The 17,589-nt window shown below is 32.4% G+C and overlaps 1 protein-coding gene across 11 annotated transcripts in view; it reads left to right on the forward strand.

Annotated features, from left to right (window-relative positions):
• Positions 1 to 17,589, forward strand: part of EPHA5 (EPH receptor A5) — a 356,773-nt gene that overhangs the window by 252,433 nt on the left and 86,751 nt on the right. For 6 of the 11 annotated variants that reach the window (XM_005555196.4, XM_005555198.4, XM_005555200.5 and 3 more), the window contains 2 exons: positions 4,147 to 4,306; positions 13,848 to 13,953. In XM_005555196.4, coding sequence (XP_005555253.1) covers positions 4,147 to 4,306; positions 13,848 to 13,953 — 266 coding nt within the window. The remainder of the gene's footprint in view (positions 1 to 4,146; positions 4,307 to 13,847; positions 13,954 to 17,589) is intronic. The other 5 variants (XM_005555197.4, XM_005555199.4, XM_074040950.1 and 2 more) reach the window with 1 other exon arrangement.

The following is a 17,589-nucleotide window of genomic DNA, read 5'->3' on the forward strand; positions in this document are numbered from 1 at the left end:
TATATACAACTATCAGATCATTAGGAAACATAAATGATGACACATATTTCAAAAATAGGTTATCAAATACATTATTCACCAAGAATGCTCTTAGAGAATACCTCTGAGACAAAATTATGTTGGGATATGGTTAACATTGTTTAATGTCAACAAAACTGTAGTTAATCAAGTGGAATATAGTGACATTAAAATTTCTCACTGATTACTGTTCTCATGAGATTAGTAGTAAAAAACAGCATTGCAAATTCCAGAGGTCTACAATTTAAACATAGGCTATGTCAAAAAACAATTTGTAAAATTAAGGTTTATATTTCTTATTCAAGTTTTTGTAATCTTTGTTACTTTATATTGATGCAAAGCCATGTAGAGTTATATAAATATATATTAACACATGCTGAATTCTGTTGTGAACATTGTTTCTCAATTTTCATTGTGATTAAAGTTGATTTCAAAAGAAGATAAAATGCAAAATAGAATTCAAAAACTGTATATTTGACTATCTTAGATGCAATAAGGGTTAACAGCAGGGAGACTAAAAGTTTAACAAGTACTTACATTTTCTTTTATCTCTGAATCAACTAGCTCGATTAATGACTGGCTTTCTTTTTTGTTCTTGAGGAAAGCATCTTATTTTTTTCCCCTTATGAATAACCTTTGATTGTTTTCATGACCACTTCCCAGCATATGCATTACTTTCATTATATGTGTAATATTCAATATTAATGAGAATTTATCTTTTCTTAAAAAGTTGCTGCTTCTGTTAGAACAAAGTTATTCAACAAGTGGTAATGAGGAGTTTCTATTAAATATTTCTTCTACTGAGTTTTATCCATATTGTGATATTATTTTCTTTATAGTTCAATTTCTTTTTGAGTTACATTTATTTCAGTATGATTTGGTCTTATATTTAATAATTCAAATTTAATGCTTCAGTATTCCATTATATGATCTGTATAACTCAAATAAAGAAAAAAATGACTTGGGAAAAAGGTTTCTAAACATATTTCCAATAAATTAATAATAAGTTGCTTGTTTACATTAATTAAAAGCAGCAAAATCTTTATATGATATATTGGTGGAAGTGATTATTTTGGTCAGTGTTTTCCTTTTTAAAATAAAGGTATTAATTCCTGGACCATTGTGCATGAGCCAAACATTTGAGCATATCTATATTATACCTATAAAGTTTTTATAAGACTTTCATTTATAAAAAATGGATTATGAGCTTTTATACCATGTATTGAGGTAGGGATCCTGATAGGTTTTCAGAGCTGATTTTGAGCTTTCAGAATAACATCACCATTTTATTGGATGGCTTTTGGCCAGACACAGGTGGCAGAGCTTTCCAGGGCACATGCATTTGCCAGCTGGCATTTCTGCCTCTGATTGCCCTGCTCTAATAGAGGTCATTGGGCTTCTCTGCTCCCGTGTGAGGATGGGCTCATTGCCATCTCTTAATTAAAGGCAGAGGCAAAGGGAAGCTGCCCCTTGGCAGGGTGTTTGCCAGCTGGCTCCTTCTGCTGAAGCCCTCCCCTCACTGCATGTGAACAGTGTTTGCTAAGCAGCTGGGGAATGTAGCTCATTTGCTCAGCTGGGGCACGAAGGCAGCAAAAGGCACTGCCCTGACCAAGGACTTGGCAGCCAGGCAATTGTGGGTGTTGACAATCTTTACATAAAGTTTGTGATATGTAGAAAATTACAATATGAGAGAGATTTAAAAGAATGAAACAGAATTAAATTTTGGAAGACGCTTACACGATTCACAATGTGTATTCATTGGTTTTGATCCACTAGATAAATGCTTTGCTAAATTCTCTTCAATAACTTATGTATGGCTAACTCAGAGAGACAATGTACAATTAAACTCTAGCTAAGGAACAACTGAGACATACATAACGTTAATTGTTAAATCAAACAGAATGTTGTGCAATTGATATTAGATCATGCATTATTTCAAGGAGCAGCAGTCCAGTTTCCTGGTAAATTTTTCATTTTTGGCAAAAAGTATCAATTTCTAATATTTTTATAAAATGTATTCATTGTACCTCCAATAGTTAGAGTTTACAACTATGGAAGCTTTTAAAAGTTGTTTTGTTTTTTACTTATCAATGGGACAACTTACCATCATGCTATAGAGTTAAGAGTAATCCATTCTACGTAGAACCTATTTTGTAGCGATTGTGCTTGGTGGTATATGTATTATTTTTATCTCTGTCTCCTTCCAATGTTCTTGGTAAATAATTTTATCTCCATTTTAAGGAAGAAAAAAACTGAGGTAAAGAGTTGTTTACCCACATTTTCTCATCTACTTAATAATATGGCTGGAAATCTAATGCTGTCATTGATGCCTTCTTCTAATGTTTTATATTATAAATGTTAATCCTTTATGTAAAAATGATAATTACGTAAAGTCTATCAGAATTGTATACTTAAATTTTGACTAGATTTTTTCTTTAAATTAAATTTTCTTTAAACAAATATCAGCAAACAGACATTTAACTTACTTAGTGAGAGTTACTGCTACAATTGTAGCCAAACTGGAAAGCAGAATATTATTGAGAAACATTCCTTTTAAATAATATGGGAAAATAATATTTTTCAATAATATGGAGAAATAATAAATGATATTATCAGGTTTATTCCATCAAGAACCTGTGCATTCTCAGAAAAATTGGTAACTATCATAGTTTATAGAAACTGTTTACAGTTGTTAAAAGGAACACATTAAGAAATTGTTTGCTTTTTACTGCTATGATCCTACCATACAGAAGGAGTAATAGAGTGGATAATAGAAGAGCAATACATGTTTGTCAATGAAGAAATTTACTGGTATTATTAGGTAACATTTTATAAGACTTAATTACCTTTGCTCAACTTTAATAAAATTTCCTAAATACATTAAAGTTTAGATAATTAAATTAATCTGCAGTTTAAAAAATTAAAGATCAATCATTTGCCTATGATGATCAGAAAGTGTGCTATTGGGTTTATAAATTACACCATACCTATTTAGAGATAATTTTGGACCTACTTAACTCTAAGATAATTTTGTATGTTTAAACATATTACAAGAGGAATGATAAATTGCTTTAAAAGAAAAATGTTATATAGATTGTATATTTTAGATAGTATTAGTGGTAGTCAACTTTGACATGTCATATTAGAAACAGTTACAAATATTTAAAATAATTATGAAAATTAAAACATCTATTACAGTTTATTAACTGCTTTCACATACATTACCTGTTTCATTTTTACAACATCTCTGTGAGGAAACCCAGGCAAGTCTCTACTCCAATTTTACTGATAAGGAAACTGAATATAAAAGCAAAAATGTCCCTGCTATATTTCAGCCTGTGATTTCAGTATCCATGGTAAAGTTGGTGTGGTAACTTCAGAGAGATAATGAGGAGTTATGGATGGTTAGTCTAAACTTTTGTTAGCATCAAAATAGAAACAGTTCCTCTTTGTTTCAGTTCCCAAAATTATCTTTCCAATAATTATTTTTCCTGCTCCATCTCCATTAACTACTACCTAGCTCCTTCAAATGAGGACATTTTCAAAAATAAATAAAAATGCTTTGCTTATCTGCATTTTTCTTTAATGCTTTCTATCTAGGCTTAGAGAATTGAAATTAAATTTCACCAGTGAAGTACTAATTTCTTACCTTAAGACCTAAGTACAATTATAAATTGAATTCACTAATGAGTTAAAGCATAAGTCTTACCTCACAGAATGGGACATATTGTTAACTTTCTGTATGAATAGGCAGTATGTTAGATATGCTCCAATTAACTATATTGGAGGAAAAAAGTATACAAATAACAATACTAAAATAGAGTCTGTAAAATAATCAATCTCCTACAACATTATGTTTTCAAAATTTTAGAAATGTATTACTGCCAAAGACAAGTATTATGGATAGGTGGACACAATGTCACCCACCACCCTGAGTTCTAGAAAAGACTTTAATATTCTATGTCAATAGCACACCTAGGATGTGTAGGATTTTTTTCTAAAGTATTATATTTGTACTAATAGAGTCCATTGGTTTCTGATTCATTCTCTGATCTATGGTTCTAAATTTTGTTGTCATTATTAATTTATATGCTGCCTTTTTTACTGTATGTGCATGCGCATCCCAAGGACCAAGAGACCAGCTACACAATTATCAAATCCAAAGAGACAACTATTACTGCAGAGGGCTTGAAACCAGCTTCAGTTTATGTCTTCCAAATTCGAGCACGTACAGCAGCAGGCTATGGTGTCTTCAGTCGAAGATTTGAGTTTGAAACCACCCCAGTGTGTAAGTCATTTTAATTACTGTCAACTCATGTCTCAGTAATGGTTACCAGAAAAGAGTCAGTGGATCAATACCCTCCCTGGGCACTCTGTCAGTCTCACTCTCCCTCTCTCTCTCCCAGGCATGACCCCTTCAGGTAGGAAGCATCTGTCATGCTATTATGGTAGGTCGGCAGGTTAACACGTTGGTCCCTGCTCCTCATTGCATTCAGTCTTCTGGGAGATGGTACTTCAGGAGATACTTTAAAAATGTTTAAACTTGCTTTTAAAGACTTTCTTTCCACTGCTGCCATACTTTATTGAATTATTGCCATTTACTTTTTTAGTTGTTTTATTGAACTAGGCTACTAGGCTTAGTCTTTCTTTGAAAATTCCACAGGGAGTTTTCTTTAGCATTGAGATTGGCAAGAAAATGGTGCTCTCAGGAACCAATCTGATCTCATAAAAAGTATTAAATCTCTGGCACTGTCTTTAACGGGAGAATCTGGGAATATTTTTTGGAACAGCCTTTTTGAATCACTTTTTTCCCCATAAAATAGCGTAAAATATTTTCCTTTAATTTCAAAAAAATATTTATGTTACTTACTTGTCCTAAACACATTGAAAGAATTTAAGATAGTAATAGACGCTGTTAAAACTTTTTGTGAAGAAATACACAGTACTGTGAAATGTCAGAAGTGTATATGTGTGTCAGTGTGTATGTGTATTTGCTTTAAGCCGAGTTACATAAAAATTAGTAATTTTAAAATAAATAAATTGCATATTTCCTTTTTACAAAAATCAACAAAATGATAATTTAGTTATGAATTTACTTTGTAAGAATCAGAAGAGCTATTAAATTAAAATGTGAATAAAACTATATTATACATCCCCTTTGAAAATCAAGATCTTTTTTAAAGTATATTTAACTGATTTATTTAAAAATAATTTTTATTCTGTAAAAATAACTTTCTAAGTGTTGTTTCACTGAATTTTATACAGAAAAGGGTGCCATTGTAAAAATTATAAATTTGTTTTCTACACAAAGGAAAATCTGTGAGTGAAGTTTAATTGAAGCTACTGAAATTTGAACTTCTAATGCTATTCAGAAAATTTTCTTTTCTTACTACATTGAATAGGAACATGTGATATTAGTCTGAAAATTCTCATAATATTAGCAATGGATTATTTAATCCTGCCCCTTTAAACTAAAAGGGATTTAGGAAAAAAAGGCATGCTGTATAAGCTAGCCATCTTAACAAGACTTGATTCTGTTTCGGTATAATTAGTAATAAATATTGCTTATGTGGTCTACCAACTCTGGGAACAAAGCCATAAATGAAATCTCAAACTATGCTTGAGTGCTTTGATAACTATACAAATGAAAAATCCCATTAAAAAAAAAAAAAAACGGTAAATTCTACTCAGTTCTAGGATGTTGGCACATTGAGCAACTGGTTTTTCTTCAGGCTTTTCAATATTCTATCATTTACATATGTATTAAATAGTAGCTGCCAAGCACACAAAAACTCAATCAGATGACTTAGAGGACTAATATTTAATCATTTCCTGTGTATACTTTTACAAAGGTTTACCTGAAGTAAGCTACTTTTAACATTTTCTATATAATTTCTAGAGAAAAAGAAATATCACCCACTAATTTTTTTATTGCCGAAGTAGATTATAGCATTATTTTTAATAGCAAATGAAAATACTTCGATATCATACTGCCTCGTAGCTATGAGAGTAAAATCTTTTTTTTTACTCGTATGTGTACATGTATGTACAAGCTTTTTACAGAATGAATTTATTATTTGTAGAGAGTATATTAGATATTAATTCCTTTTTGATCTTTATGTATAATATTTTCTGAATATAACTCAACAACAAGAATATATTGAACACCTATAACATATTAGGCTTTGCTAGGCCCTGAAGAAATCAACGTGAGTACACATAGAAACTTCTCTCCAGACAAAACGAATATACTGTGTTCAATTCTAAAATATAGAATATTTGTTTCAAAAAGCATTTTAGAGTAATAGTTTTGCTTATTTATTTATTTATATTGAGAAAGTCTCACTCCATTGCCCAGACTGCAGTGTAGTGGAGCGATCTTGGCTCACCACAACTTCCACCTCCTGAGTTCAAATGATCCTCCTGACTCAGCCTCCCAAGTAGCTGGGATCACAGGCGTGAACCACCATGCCTGATTAATTTTGCATTTTTAGTAGAGATGAGGTTTCTCCATGTTGGTCAGACTGATCTCAAACTCCTGACCTTAGGTGATCTGCCCACCTTGGTCTCCAAAGTGCTGCGATTACAGGCGTCAGTCACCACTCTCGGCCTAATTTTGCTTATTATTTTAAAATTGATTTTATTCAATTTCTAGCCATCAAAGGGTTTCTTTTTAGCTCAAAGATGCTATAAATGACTCAAATAATTCTAAGGAATAATACCTTCTTTCTCAAGGCCTATTGTCTAATAAAGAATCAGAGAAGATATGCAATGACAATTAAAATAATACTTTTTTTCAGAACATTTATTTTTGTAGTATTTTCTGAAATCCACATTCATTATTTCACTGGGCAATTATTTACTTTATATCATAATTTCAGTCTTAATTTACATTTATTATTTCCCCAATAAGGTCTTCAAGTACTTTGATGCAGTAATTACGGTAAACATACAATAAACATATTTGTGTTTTTCCTCGTTAAGCTTTCAGTGATTTTTATTTGGTAAGTGATAGTTAAAGAGTTCTGACTTTAATGAGCCGTCTGTACTAAGAAAAATCTACTTTATCAGTCAGGTATGTAATAGGAAGTTATTTTAAAATTTCCGTGAGTATATTTTTTAAAAAGAATTTTCCAATTGCCTGTTCAATTCATAATGATGATACAAAGAATGAAAAGTTGACACTTTTTTATGATTTGTGTTTTTATAGAATTTATTATTTACTAATTTATATTACATTTCAGTCATTTGTTAACAAAAAGTTAAAATGTTATGAGCGCTTTTATTTTTCATTGACATTGTCTTGTAAGTCAAAAGATAACTCTAAAGAGAAATGCAAATAGTAGTACAAACAGGAACGCAAAACAATTTTTTTAGAAAAGCTATTTAATATGAAGATTTGGGTAGAAAATCTCCAATTATTCTTCCTCTGCCAAGTTTAGTTTATGTCTTATAACTGTTAACTTCTTCATTTTAATTTTGTTATGCATAAAAATAATATATTTAAAATTGATTTTTTACCCTACCCCCATTCTCAACAGCAGTGACTATATATATGTGTATATATATATATATCAACAAAGAAACTTACCGTGCGTAAACCCATTCAGCCAAACTCATTAGACCCTTTCCTGGTTTCTTTTAACATAATTTATCTTGAAGCTTTCAGACTGTAACTGAATCTATCTTAACATCTACATGCCCATGATTCATCAATCACATTTGTGATTCTTTTAATTTTTAAAAATGGATCACTTCCTTTTATCCAGCTATACCTATTTGTCTCAAACCTGTGCAGCCTAAATGAGGAAATAATGGTATTGGGTTTTTTATTAAAAGTTGTACTGAGGTAATTGTGGATTTGCATGCAATTTTAACAGCAATACAGACCACTCTTACACACTTTACTTAGTTTTCCCCATGGTAATATTTTGCAGAACCATAGTATAATATCACAACCAGAACACTGATATTGATGCAGTCAATCCACAGATTTAATCCTATTCTCTTGTATTCCTCTTTAAATGTGTATGTGGACATGTATCTGTGTTAGATTCTATGCCATTTGGTCACTTGTACAAGTTTGTGTATCTACCACCAACCTCAAGTTACCAAACAATCCCAATACTGTAAAGATCCCTTGTGTTTCTTTTTTATAACCACACCCACTACCTTTAAGAAGAAATGTTGTGGGCCGGGCGCGGTGGCTCAAGCCTGTAATCCCAGCACTTTGGGAGGCCAAGACAGGCGGATCACGAGGTCAGGAGATCGAGACCATCCTGGCTAACATGGTGAAACCCCGTCTCTACTAAAATATACAAAAAAAAAAAAAAAAAAAAAAACTAGCCGGGCGAGGTGGCGGGTGCCTGTAGTCCCAGCTACTCGGGAGGCTGAGGCAGGAGAATGGCGTAAACCCGGGAGGCGGAGCTTGCAGTGAGCTGAGATCCGGCCACTGCACTCCAACCTGGGTGACAGAGCGAGATTCCGTCTCAAAAAAAAAAAAAACACAAATGTTGTGGCATCACTAAGCCCTGGAAACCATTCATCTGCCATTCATGCATGATGTTTTCACATTTCAAAAATGTTTCATAAATAGAAACATGCAGTATGTGCCTTTTAATTTGGAATTGGCTTTTTTTCACTTAGCATAATTTCCTGCAGATTCATCCAGATTGGGTGTGTATCAAGTTTCTTTATTTTTATTACTGAATAATAATCCTTAATATGTATGTACCACAATTTGTTTAACCTCCATTAATTTGTTGAAGGATATCAGGGCTAATTACAGTTTTTGCTATCACAAATAAAGATACTGTAAACATTTGTATACAGATTTTTGTGTCATGTAGGTTTTTATTTCCCTAGGATGAATTTCCAAAAGTACAACACTGGATTGTACAGTAATTGTATATCTAATTTTGTAAGAAACTGCCAACATGTTTTCCAAAATGGCTGTATCATTTTCCATTTCCACCAGCAATGGGTGATTGATCTGGTCTCTTTATATCCTTGTCAGCATTTGGAATTGTCATTATTTATTTACTTATTTGTTAGTCATTTTGAATAAGTGGGTAGTGATATCTCACTATTTTGAAAATCACTGTTAGTTAATTATGTTCAACATCCTTTCATGTGCCTATTTGCCTACCATATTGTTTTTAATGTTTCCACTAATTCCTATGTACTTATATTACTTATTAAAAATTATGCCCTTGATTAAGTTACCCTGATTAAGAAAGTTTATAGATACCTATTGCTGTGAGAGAAAGTTCCCAAATTCTCAATCTGACCTGTAGAGTTATAATCTGGCTCTTACAATTATTTTAACCTTCAATGATGAACTCTTCACATATATAGCTGAGGCAATAAAGTCTAGAGAATATCCACGTAATATTTGTATACAACCAGGAGTGTGGGAAGCAAGGTGAGGTAAAAAATGTGACTTCTCAGTATATGCTGCCTTAGAATTTCCAGGCATGATGCAAATGTGTAATGATTTTTTTTTAAGAAACATTATTATTTACAAAGAATATTAATTTTTGTAATTGGTGATCTTTCTCCATAGTGTGTTATATTGCTTCAACATTTTCTTTTAAGTCTTCCCATGATATTTCCCAGCTATTTTGCCAAAACGACATCATTAATAAACTAATTTTTAGTAAACATAAGAAAATGAGAGACATGCATAACTAAAGGTATATATCTTAAGGATTAAAATTTTAACAGTATGTTAACATGATTACCATATCTCCTACTTGACCTAAATATTTTTGTCTCACTCCTAAACAAATCAACAAGCATGAATGCATTGACGATAACCTGTAAATTGTTTATTTTCATCTGAATTAATATAATTAATGATATCATTAATGCCCTCAGGACAAACGAAAGAATAAACAATTTAAAAATCTTGATGAATCATTTCTTATTAGAAATTGCTCACAAATTAATTATTGCATGTGAAACAGTGAATAGTTAAAACCTGAGTTTATGGTGGGTGAATTGCTTGAGCTCAGAAGTTTCAGACTAGCCTGGGCTAAATGGTGAAACCCCTTCTCAACAACAACAACAACAACAAAATACAAACATTAGCTGTACGTGGTGGCGCACGCTTGTAGTCCCAACTACTCGAAGGCTGAGATTGGAGGGTGACATGAACCCTGATGGCAGAGGTTGCAGTGAGCCAAGATCGTGCCACTGTACTCCAGCCTGGATGACAGAGTGAGACCCTGTCTACACACACACACATGCACACAAGAAAATTTAAAACCCATCAAGGACCTTAGAAAATATTGCAAATTTAAAATAATAATAAAACTATATAAATAAATTAAACTAAAATAATCCTAAACAAAAATATATTCTGTAAATTCTTCCTCACAAAATGGTCTCTAATTGCTTTTTATACAAAAATGATCTGATTTCAGAGGACGTTAGATAAATACAGAGAATATTAATGTTTGTGATTTGATGTTACTTATAAACTATATTCATAAAATGTATCAACTTAGCATATTAATCTTTTGAATGCCATTAGTAATTATTTTAATGCAATATATTTTTCTATAAAGATCTGCGCATCAGATCTTTGTTGGTCCTGGAAATTACTCAAAATGAAGAATTTGACACTACCAAAATTTTATACTTCTTCTCAAATTTAATACTGTGACCAGTGTGAAGTTACTCTGTTTTTACCCTTATTTCTGAGTAATTGTGCACTCTTCCTCCAAAACTATATCTGTGAGAGTTCCCAAACTGGCACATTAAGAGTGGGAATAATTGTTAGACTCAGATTAGAAGGGCTTTTGAAAACTAGACTTAGCATTTGACAATTTTCTTCCAAAGGTAGTAGGACTTTCTAAAGTTTTTGATCAGAGAAACATAAAAATGATATTTTTGATATTTAATATGAGTACATAGAAGGCAGAGAGAACAGTTAAAATGCTATGAACAATATTCCACCATTTTGATTATACAGATTTGAATCAAATAGGTTAATGTTGGATGAAAATAAGTGATGTATGGGGAGAAACATCAAAGAAACACAAAAGTATTTGATAATGAATGAACAAGCAGAAGTTAAGAAGGATTTAGTAATAGTTCAAAGAAACCAGAAAGAGATCAAACCAGTTTGATTTTTTGGTTTGATTAATGATATGTTTATTTGTTGATATATGTTTTCGTTAATGCCTTTGGGGGTAGATGTGGTATAAAGGACAATTTTAAACATGTTAATTTTTATGTAAGAATAAAATCCAAACAAAGGGCTAAACAGTTTGTTATAAAAAATGGAAGGGTTCTTTGGAGAGAAATAAGGGTAGGAGATATAAATTTGTCATCCTGATAGTTATTAATTGATACCATGAAGGAAGAAGTATCAGAGAGGGAGAAAGAAAGGGAGGATGTGAAAAAAAAAGACAGAAAGAAATGGAGAGAAGTGAGAAGGATAAGAAATGAGAAGGATCAGGAGTGAGCATTCATGGAGAATCGTTCATGCATCACTGTGGGAAGAGAATATGAAGACATCAGAACTGACAAAGTAGTGCTTCATAGAGAGGGACAGAGTACAACAGCTTGTCTGATGCCATAGAAACCAAGAGGAGGAGAGTTTCAAGTTTAAGGTATACGTTCAGCTAAGTCAAACTCCTAATCATGGTGGAGGATAAGTTAAATAAAGAAGTACACATTGCATGTTGCAAATGTCATCATCCATGGAATTCAAAGGCAGAAGAATAAAAAAATTTCAGAGATAATTTTAAAATGTTGGTTCTTAGATATGGTTGGTTTCAGATGCCTCTGTCAAGATGCTGGCAAATAGGAAATATAAGAATGGCAAATAAACAGGAGATAATAAGTATAAGTGATACTTTACTATTTATTTAAGGCTGTCAGTAGTTGAAACTCTATGCTAAGTGTATTATATGTATTATCTTTAATCTTAACAGAAATATAATGATCCAAGGAAATTATCCCTATTTGGAGATTATGCAAATGGGACTTTAAAGGTTTAAGTAATTTTCTTGACGCATATATGTAGTAAATGCTGGACCTATTTTGCAATTTGGATTGAACTAATCCTACTAAGTTTAGATATAAAGATTTACTTCTCCCTAAAGGTGATATCTGCTCAGGCTTGTAAGCAGCACAATAGTTTATAAAGCAGCAAAACTGTCTTCCAGAGGGAGATCTTTGAAAGTTTAGCATTTCTCAAATGTGGGAAGTGGGAATGTATTAATACACGGAGCATATGAAGATGGCTCATTATGGGGATGATTTTACTAGGAAATTAACAATAGAGAATTAAGGCATTCAAGCAGCAGTTGCAGCTTACTCAAATAACATTGAGTTTCTGAGTGAAGTTTCTCTAGAAACAGTGCCCTCTGCCAAAAAAGAAAGAGAAAAGAGAAAAAAAAGTAGCAGTAGAAATAATCTGAGTTTAGAGATCAATAAAGCAGACTTTGGGGAAAGGGTATTAGCAATTCTGGGGGTAGGTTTTTCCTGCCTCATTTATACTATAGCCTATAACTAAATTTCTTGCCACCGACCTTAGCGTCAGAGACTAGGAGAAAACAGGGCAAGACTCTTGTACATATTATGCAAAAAGGGAGAAGGTAAGAGCACTGACTTATATTGAAAATAATAGTTTTACTCAAACCAGCTGTTAATAATAATGTGATCTAAATACTGGTCTAAAATAGTTGAAAGCGAATCAGTGCAAGAGGGTCATCAGCAAATCACTTAGTTTTGATTAGAAAGAATCAAGAACAATGTGACTAAAATAGAAAGGGAGGTGTTTGCAGATCCAAAACTCTTGGTAGGCCAAGATCTGGTATGGGGTTGTGAAAAAGAAAACACATATTGTTACTAATTTCTGTGACAATATTTGTTACCATGGAGCTGAACTAGTGCTACTTTGAAGTTATCAAATTGATCATATCATTAAACAAGAAACATGCTACATATTCTATGGAGGGATTCTTAAGAACATTAGTACAATTTATTTTGCCCTATGGGTGTTTTGTTTTAATCCAGATTAGTTAGCACAAAAATAAAATTTATTTGCTTATTTAAGTACAACTGCTTAATCATGTTCATATTCCTCTTATGAAGGGAATTTTATACTAAAATATAAAACATTTCATCTAAATCTATGTATATAAAAAGTAGGTGATGTAAATATATCCAATTTTAAGATAGATTTCTACACCTCTAAATGTTTGCCTTGATATTTTTCAAAAAGTGAATTTACTTATGAAATATACTTACTGGTTATATTGTGCTTTACATTGTGTTTTTGTAGTAATATTCAGAATACTGATATTATATTTTACTTCAATGAGGTCATAGTCACATTATTTTTGTCTTCAATGTCTCCAATGTCTATGGAGAAAAAAGTCCTATCTGGGTTCATCAGATTTTTTTTCTAGAGAACAGCAGAATACAAACTCTAAAAATATCAAATCTTATATACCTGGCACCTCCTATTTAGATTAAGGTGTTTGAAGTCAATAAAGAAGTTCCATTTTAATTCGCAGACCTAAGGCCCCTAGATGAATACTATGCAAACAACATGCATTCATTTTTTATGATGACAAGGAAATAATCAGTGACTTAGTGATGCTCTCAAATCTCTATTTGGAAAGTAAATATTTTCTATTAAAGATGACTTTTCAATTACACACTTTTAAGAAACGATATTAGGGGAAATCTCAGCCAAGTGTGGGTAAATTGCTTAAATCATGAATTGATTACTGTCTATTAAGCAGCTTTTATTTTGAATGCATGTGATCACTTTAACCACAAGCTCCATTTTCTGTATCTCCTATCAGCAGTTGCAGCATCCAGCGATCAAAGCCAGATTCCTATAATTGCTGTGTCTGTGACAGTGGGAGTCATTTTGTTGGCAGTGGTTATCGGCTTCCTCCTCAGTGGAAGGTAAGAGAGGAAGCTGTGATTCTGAAGTTTTGCAGCTGATCTCTTCCTCACCTTGATCTGACCATTTGGCTGTTAAGCACATCCCAAAACAAATCAGGCAAGCAATATATCAGCAGATAATCTCAATACATGATGCAATTCCTAAGCCTTATCTTGTTCCTATTACTGATGATTTTTAAGCCCACAATTTCTCTTTTTAGGTATGCTCTCTTCATAAGAGCTGCGTTGATGTGTTATTGTTTATTCGGTTCATATAGCTATATCTCTTTATATGACACAGGTTTCTTAATCTGAAATTTTTTGTCCCTCAAAAGTGTATATGGTTGTCTGCTTCAATATTAATTAGTGTTTGGGAAAAGTTATCTCTGTGCCAAGTATATTTTTGAGGAATAAGACATGATTCTATTTAGCCAGTATTCTATCCTAACAGGGTGGTGTATCCAAAGCAGATATTATGGCAAACAAGCTCCTTAGAAAATGACCAAACATTTTCACTGACTGCTTTTATTTTCAGCTTCTAAGTGATTTCAACCTGAATATTTCAATTATGGTGTATACTGATTTGAAGTGAATTGTATTAAATATTATTGAAATAGATACATGAATATATAATATATTATGTATCTACATTTTTTCATTTTATACAAAAAAGAGGTTGAGTCTTAAGAAGAGCTGTTCTAGGTGTTTTCTGATATTGAGCTGAGCATAATCAACAATAAAAAATAAAATAAAATAAAGTAGAATAAAGCAAAGTGAAGTAAATAAAACAAGAGTATGCTATTTTCCTACAATAAACATAGTTTCACATATTTTTTAAATCCAGGCCATTATTAGAAGGGATATGTAGTAATGGGAGCTGTCCATTTGAAAATATATTTTGGTGTTAGACCATTATAGAAAACTTAATGAAAGTTTTCATGGAAATATTTATTTCTCAGAAAAAAAGTGAAAATGTACCATAAGGTCCCCCCAAAAAGCCAGGAAATCAATGTTCATATTGATTTTGTTACTGTTCTACTCATTTACTGTTGACTCTTCAGCACCTATTCAACTCATAAATATACAGAATTGGGCACTTTTCAAAGTACTGCATATTGTGTTCTGAAAAGATTTATGACTACATCCTTAAATTACAGAAGTAACAGTTTATTTTTATAAAATATCACAAAATCTTTTGAACATTCCCTCATTGTATCTGAAAATCCTATTACTTCTGGTTCTTATTTATTTGTTTGAAGTTTTCTTAAAAATATATGCAGTAATTCATTGCTTACTTTTAATGTTAGATTGGCATTTATGTATTTCTAGAATTTCTAGCTAGGGGATAGTTTGTGTTCTGTTGAGGACAATCAAGCCCATCCCAGGCAGGGGGATGGCTATCTAGTGCCCCACTGATTTCATCTCTCTGAAGTCACCTGGGGAGAATGCACAACCTGTATCCCTGCTTTCTGGAAGATAAGCTGATTTCACTAGACTTGTCAGATTTTGACACAATAGTATAATGAAGTTGCATGAATTGTAACTACTAAGAAAGCTACCACGTGACAATGTGTCTTTTACACCCCAAATTATAGATGATGCCTTTGCAGAGCTGGTTTGTAATGCCATTTCTTTATTTCAGACTGAGATAAGAGTTAGTGGTTTCCTTTCTAATAAGTTCAATAAACATTAGTTATATTTATGGACGTGGAGGTTATAAGAAGATTCTGTATTTGTTGTGTGCACACTTAGGAGAAATGAATAAAAATGGAAAAAAGAACCGAGGTCTAGAATCCAATAAATCTGTGTTTTTGAGAGTTTATTAAAGGATACACATCAATTATCAGAAATATGTTGTTGTAGACTTAGCACAGTGAATTTACAGGTGACAGTTTGCTACGGATTCTTGCTCACCCTTATGTGGTATTTTTAGCATTAGACAACAAAATATTTGAAAGAACTTTCAATCTACTTACTATTTGGTAACTGAAGGGTAGTATCGTTGTAGTGCATACACGCACACATTCATACAAAGTCACCCACACACTCTGTATTGGTTCTCACACTGCTATGGAGAACTGTTCAAGACTGGGTAGTTTATAAAGAAAAGATGTTTAATTGATTCACAGTTCCATATGGCAGGGGGTGATCTCAGGAAACTCACAATCATGGAGGAAGACACCTGTTCACAAGGCGACAGGAAGGAGAAGTGCTGAAGGGGGGAAGAGCCAAGGGGGCGGAGCCCCTCATGAAACCATTAGATCTCCTGAGAACAAATTTACTCTCATGAGAACAGCGTTTGGAAAACTGCCCGCATAATCCGATTACCTCCACCTGGTCTCTCCCTTGGTATGTGGGGATTATGCAGATTACAATGCAAGATAAGATCTGGGTGGAGACACAAAGCCTAACCCTCTCTCTCTCTCTCTATCTCACACACACACACACACACACACACACACACACACACACACACAAATTCTATATATACCTGAAATTGCTGTTCAAGAAAAATGAAATTTTAGTATAATGTCTCATTTGTACTAGAATCAGGTCTATGCCCAAAACACATAGCTTAATTTTCTGCCAAATCCAAGGCTTGGTAAAACATTTTTGAACATTTTGTCTAATGAAAGTGTAATTACTTTTAAAAACAGCAACATCTAAGCAATTAGTACATTGTTCATTCATATTAAAATTCTTTTCTAATCCAATTTAATTTTGCAACACAGTTTAAGATGCTGACACTAGGAATTTGCAGTTGAAAAGACAGCACATTTCGCCAAAAACAAATCTGAGGCTTATAGTTTTTTAGAAGCCAATTTTCTGCATGAAATTTTAATTACTTTATTTTCTTGGATGTATTTTCTTGACTATCAGGGAGCATTTGTCATATGATAGAAACGTCCTTGGCCATTGTATTGTACTCTTCATGGACAAACTATTTTATATTTTATTATATAAGTATAACTATTCAAAAGCTAAATGATATGATTCTTGAAAGACTTTTTCTATCTCACTTAAGACAATGAACTTTGTAATTTTTGTTTGGACCAATTAAATCTAACTCACCCTGCAGTACCTAGATTGTCCTGAATTAACCCAGTAAAGATTTGTTAAATAACTGGAAAATTAAATGAAGAAATGTGGCCAAAACCTAACATAAATTTGGGAAACTATATTTGAGTAATAGCAAATTATTTTTAAAAGCTTGAGCTAGGAAAGATGTAAAGATATAGGATTAGATACGTTTCTCCTTTCTCTCTGTGCCAAAATATGATTGATTCTCTCTCTCACTCTCACAGACACACACACACACACACACACACACACACACACAACATTTAGACTACCATCTCACTTTGAGCTTACCCTTATTACTATCTAATATCTGGAATATGATATGATAACCCAGATATTTGCTCCTAGATAACATCATTTAACTAAAAATAATTGGACTCATCATTGGTTAAATAAGTTCATTTATTTTGATATATTGCAAAATATTAATATTGCTTACATGTAATATTCATTGGCAATTTATTTTATGATTTGGGCCCAAGAGGAAATATATCTTGAAGATCCATATTCACTAAAAATTTGTGTTTTTACTTAGACAAAAAAAAACGTGCAAATGATGACACACTAGGTATTATG

This window comes from Macaca fascicularis, chromosome 5, assembly GCF_037993035.2.
Source record: "Macaca fascicularis isolate 582-1 chromosome 5, T2T-MFA8v1.1".
NCBI classification, from domain to species: Eukaryota; Metazoa; Chordata; class Mammalia; order Primates; family Cercopithecidae; genus Macaca; species Macaca fascicularis.